The sequence below is a fragment of the Megalops cyprinoides genome, chromosome 17, assembly GCF_013368585.1.
Source record: "Megalops cyprinoides isolate fMegCyp1 chromosome 17, fMegCyp1.pri, whole genome shotgun sequence".
Classification (NCBI taxonomy): Eukaryota; Metazoa; Chordata; class Actinopteri; order Elopiformes; family Megalopidae; genus Megalops; species Megalops cyprinoides.
In genome coordinates, this window is record NC_050599.1 from 17,612,883 (window position 1) to 17,618,882 (window position 6,000).

Consider the following 6,000-nt stretch of genomic DNA (forward strand, 5'->3'; position numbering starts at 1 on the left):
TCCTTTGCAGAAACTGTTCATTTAAAACACATCAAATCGCCTAGATGATCCTGGTATGGCAATTCCTTCTTGAAAGCAACCTCATACTGTCAAGAGTTCTTTTTCGACTGAACATTTTCATCAAAACCCCTATGCTTTACAAATCTGACAGTTGCCATTTTTGCCAACATGTAGCTCAGTGCTTCAAATCTGCAGCATGTCTGAGTGTTTAGCTCAAGATTATCATATGAACTCATTTTTTCCTATTGCTGATGCACACTTTTAGCATGTTTTTCAAAATTCGTAACACACCATACAATACAATACTAGACAGTTCAAAAGAGAAGAAATCATGGTAATGGTTATGGATATGGTTGTATGAATGTTTAGGATGGTGCCTGCTGTAATGGGAATGGTCAGGTTTGAGACAGGTTTGTGGTCAAGAAGAAGCAGTTACAACAAGGCTGTCTGTTGTTTCTACTGAAATATGCAAATAATAGCTGCACATATCACAAATATGTTTTTGACTATGAGAGAAATGGGGTTAATGGTTCAACCAAGTGTAAAAAGGTCTGCTGTGGCATTCAACACCTGAGTATTCTGCACAGAGAACTGGTAAGTGTAGTATGTTCTGTACATGAGCTCCACAGAAAGTGCATTCAATGTTCACTCACTGATCACTATATTTCTATACTACTGTATGTTATATACAGAATGAGAGGAGGGGAGAGTCTGCTGGTGGCCGTTGTATTCTACCTCAACAACAAAAAAATGGCTATCGTTGAACTTGACAGAGCAAGGAATGAAATCTGCCTCCGAGAAATAAAGTGGTCTCAGAACACAATAAAATATGCCAGGGAATCAGTAGTTTAAGCATGACAACAATTGCTCAGGTTCCACAAAGACACCAAGTAACTATGAATCAATTCTAGAGGCAAAATAAACAAATTAAGGCATTACAGGTCAAAAATGTCCTGGCAAGAGTGCCATATTTCTATAATACTATAGTACTGAAATTTACTATTGACAAAACCATTGCAATCAGTTGGTCAGAGGGCTTCAGTTCTCATCCCTGTCCAACATGTAACGATATCCATACAGCTCAGCCTAGTATACGAAATCCTAGAATGAATCTTCATAACTATTGCTGTATTTCATAGCATTCTGAAGATGGACATAATGAGATATCAAATGTTAACCAATATTTCATTTAATCTAAACCACTTCAACAGTGGTTACCCAAAAAGCATTGTGACTACATAAGAGAAATCGGGACTTTTTGGAAATGAACCAACCAACCAGACATAAATTACCAAGTCCTGTCACCAGACTAGCATACTTAGCAGAGGGACACATGACTTAAGTGATTTACCAATGTGTACCACATTAAGTGATAAACCACACAGCAGAGGGGTACATGACTAAAGGGCACCCCACATTAGCCAACATAGAAGGGGGGGTTCAGTGAACTCACTCCTGTTGGTCCTGCCGCAGGCATCTCTCGCTACAGTACTGTCCGTCCGGTAGGAAGTCCACCTGAGATCCCTTCCTCTGGCAGTACACGCACACCAGACCTCGCCGCAACCATGGCTTACTGGCTTCACTCACTGCCTGGCTCTGTGCCTTTGAGAATGCTACAGGAAAGAGAGAAGTGTCAGCGTACAACCCTTCCAACACTGTGTCCTGATCTCCTTCTAACATTGTGCACTGTGCCCACAGACCTCTAACACTGTGTCATTATTTTTCTGTAACTGCGTCACTGTGTGTAGCTCTGTAAGTGTGTACCTGTATAAATGCATATTTCTATGGACTATATTAGTATAATTGTATATCTGTATAATGGCGTATTTCCAGATGTGTATATCTCTGTAAGTATGTCTAAGTGGATATCTGTAGTGCCTGCAATAGTGTGTATCTGTCAGTGTATTTCCCAAATAAGAGCGTAACAGCACTGAATGGTCTTGCCTTCCTGAGCTGTTGGAACGGTCCATGTTGTCCTGGCATGAGCTTTTTTAACCCTCTCCACTTCAGCATCATCAGTGATGACCTCCAGAACCCCGAACTCATTCACTCGAAACTGCCAAATACAGAACAGAAGTGCGGTTGATCAAAGTCGCCAGTCTGAGGGTCACAGACAAACAGCTCTAGCTTCAACATCACCATGGGCTAATATATCAGTTACTAAAACACACACACAAACACACACATATATTAGAGCTGCGAGTTGATCAAAAACGTTTGTTGGTTATTTCTGCTAGTGGATTAATCATTCTGCAAAATGAATAATTGTAACAAGCAAGTGAGAACTGGATAATTTTTTCTTTTTTTACATTAGTCACACTGGCACGCATTCCTGTGTATTTGAATAGTCTACACACTATTTGATTGGAGGCATTATCAGAAGGCAATTAACATGACCATTTCTAATACTTTCTACAATATTAATAATCAGTCCTCTACTTGCTGCAGCCCACATTGCTTGTGTACAAACCCACTGTTGAGGCCTACTCTTCATTTCCTGCCACAAGATACTATCCTTAGCAAAGGGATGCTTTACATGTAAATAGCACTGCAAACTTGTCAAACTGCTTCTGTAGGAAAAGCTCTGTTTACCATATGAAAAATAAGATTTGGCATTACTGTTTGTGTTTCAGTCACGGACTAAATTACAACCAAAACTGGACTGGACTGACCTGTGACCCTAGATGTGGGTAATACACTCATCGGAATACCATTTCTGTTCTGTAGATTTATTATTGGTGAATTAGTTTCCCAAACCTATAGCTCTGCTCGCTGTTGACAGTGATAGTATTATTTAATTGGGCAAACGTATATTGTGTGTCTATCTGTCCAGTTTGCTTGCTTACCTTTGGTAGTTAGCACAGTAACATCTGAAAACTGTTGGAGCCAATTATCCAGCAAGACCAACAAATCAAGCTAGTTCATGAGCTGATGTAACTGTTTTATTTTGAATGACATTCTTTCTGATGGACATCATTATTTTAACATTAAGTTAATGACAGAGTTCAAAACTTAGCATGCTATTGTCTGGTACACGAAAGCTAACATTAGCTAGCAGATTTTAGAAACGTTATTCTTTAATGTAGTCTTTAACTAGCTTTATTCTCAATCGGTAACACATGGTTGTGCAAATTAACCTGTGGAAAAAAGAAAGCTGAAGAAAGCTGTGCTTATTACATTCTACCAAATATAGGTAGCTACTAATTCACTGAAGAAAACAATATAATGAAGATGTTTGTGTTTTGGGAATAAAATAAACATAACTGAGAATGACACTGTTCAACTGCAAAACAGAAAAAAAACTTGCTCTCACAGTCTTAGTATCTTGTTTTTTAAAAGGTATGTCAGTAGGGCTTACTCACTGAATTTCAAAGAAAGAGTTGTCAACTAAAGCATTTGATGATTAATCAGACCAATTAGTCAATCAATTGCTTTTCCTCAGAGAGTACCTTCAGCCTGAGTAAAAAAAAATAAATAAAAACCTTGGAAGATCTAAATCTTTCAATAGTTCACAGACCTTTCCTCTTGAAAAAGGCAAGCTATTCATATATACATTACTCAAGCTTGAAACTGTTATTCACATTAATCATCCATATACTTAAAATAAAGTACTTTTACCATTCATTCATGTATAACTTTTATTTGTCCACTAGATGAAGCCAGATTTCAAAAGTCTGAACACAAAGGCATCTCATGGGTCAAACTGATACAGAAACCTGCTTCCATTGTACCTTTAGTTCAAAATGCAAATGTGTGTTGTGGGTCAGCTTTGCATCCCTGTCCTGCTTCCATACCTTTAGTTCACTGCCTGGCAGAGTTCCCACTCCGTCTTTCCAGTCCATTGCTTCATAGACGTCAAAATCAGGAACAGCTGCATGCGTGGCTGATTCTGCCATATCAGGAACCTGAAACAGATCCATTCATAAGAATTCAAATTTTCCTGATTTAAAAAAAAAAAAAAAAAAAAAAAAAAACACCAATGGTTGAATTCACTTTTTGAAACCAAAATGCTAATCTTTACACTTAACAGTTTGTATTTTGTGACAGAATTATTTGTCTGGACACAGTTTTAGTGTGAGAATGCTCTGGATAGATCTACAGCAGCGCTTCTGGAAATATTCTTAATGATAAATCTTCATAATTTATAATCATTATGAAAAAGATCATAAAGGTAAACAAATAAGATGCACAATATAAAGCAAATGCAATAGCAACATGCTAATTATTTTTTATACAGGGTTAGACACTTGTACTCTTCACGTCTTAAACCGCAGACCATAATTTTCAACGACTATTAAAACCGGATAAACTTGCTGTAAAGTACCTTTTTGTTTGTTTATGTATCAGCACTCAAAACACATTATATGTTTTTTTCATTGTTACAATTATGTATTATTTATTTTACAAAAGGAAACAATAAATCACTGCCTTTAAATTTCCGGTAGATGTCACTGTTGTCCACATTCAAACAATTCTGCGCCTGAAACTTTCAAGACCTTGGCTTATTCAACAATGAAATCAGTGAACAAAAATGGAGACAAAAATTCACACGGATTTATGTATATTACTAATTATTGCACTGATGTCAATATTTAGTAATGATACTGTATGCACAGATTGCTTGTATTTATGATCACTTGTTGCAATTAATTGTATGTTTTATCATACGCGCATCTTTGTCGTTTAAAATTAAGTGGAGGCATTCAGCCACATTACAATTCAGATCGCTGAGGAGATTTTTATCAAAATGAGAAAGTTCAGATTTTCTCATTGGTTATTTAATCCGATACAAAACTGGTTTGAAACATTGTTTTAGCCAACGTTAGCTTTAATTTTCAAATTAGGCATTCATTTCACGCATATACTTTTTGGATTATTAGGAACAGAATGAATATATAATGCAAAACCAAAGACATGGTGTTGATGTGTAACACTGAATTTGATCTATTTAGCTAGCCAGGTTATTGTCATATTTTCATTGTTTGCTTTGAGGATTATTAACATTTATATGAAGCTCACCACTTTTTTATTACGAGTGTGTATAAAATAGTGCAGCGCAAACAAAACGTTTTTCTTTTTAATTAAAGAGCTAGGTCTTTTTCACATACAGTGAACCATCCCCGCTCAAGAGGAAGATCATGCATTGCATCTGATATAAACACTTTTCTTTGCTCTGATACTATTTAATGTGTTTTTAAAGGCAGTTTCCCAAAATGGCGGAGCTAGAATATACTCTATATAATTCTCACCCGCAGGCCCGCAGACACGTTGCAATAAAACAAAAATGATATTTTAACTGTCTGGAAAGCTTATTGGAAGGAAATGGTGATTGAAATATTTTTGTGTCGCTCGCTAGACTAGCGCCCAGTTCCTGCTGTTTCTCAGCCATAAGAAAGGAATGGCACTAAAGCTTACATTATTCTTGAAAGAGTATGATAAATCATTAAATAACCGTCTCTAAGAAACGGCAGAGCTAATGCAACACATTTTCCATCGATTTCCGCAATTTTCGAAGCTACTTTTATTGTAAATTTATAGTGTAATTCATTTCATGCTCTATCACACTGAACCTCTTCCTGGCTGAAATTATTGATGACACGTCCAGTCGTTTTGTACTTTATTGCTAAGTTTTCGTCTAATTCCGTCGTAGAAAACCTCAAACGAAAGTATAATACTGCACGTTACGTCCTTCTATAGCAAACGATTTGTTGCGTTAACAGTTTAATTCTAAAGTATAATTGTTTAAATTTGTATGTTTCTTACCCAAATTCTCCCACGAGTACTGACAAATTGCCCAGGCAGTAGTCAATGCGCATGAGCGGAGAGCAGAGCGAGTGCTTGCAGTGCTGCTCTAGCTACATAGTCAAACACATGATGCCGAAGATCGAAAGTTTCTGCTGGTAGACTCCCAAAAACATTAGCTATTGGTAGCCACGCAGCTTTGCCCTCATTGCGAGGCGAACGGCAAGTTAAAGTTAGTCATGAATGTATCTGGACTGC

At 37.0% G+C, this 6,000-nt stretch overlaps 1 protein-coding gene across 1 annotated transcript in view; it reads right to left on the minus strand.

The window, feature by feature from the left end:
• Positions 1–3,896, minus strand: part of l3mbtl3 (L3MBTL histone methyl-lysine binding protein 3) — a 29,333-nt gene extending 25,437 nt beyond the window's left edge. Inside the window, exons 1-3 of the mRNA XM_036550295.1 lie at positions 3,795–3,896; positions 1,945–2,056; positions 1,454–1,613 (exon numbers count right to left, since the gene is read on the minus strand). Of these exons, the coding sequence (XP_036406188.1) occupies positions 1,454–1,613; positions 1,945–2,056; positions 3,795–3,896 (374 nt within the window). The remainder of the gene's footprint in view (positions 1–1,453; positions 1,614–1,944; positions 2,057–3,794) is intronic.
• Positions 3,897–6,000: the final 2,104 nt, after the last annotated feature.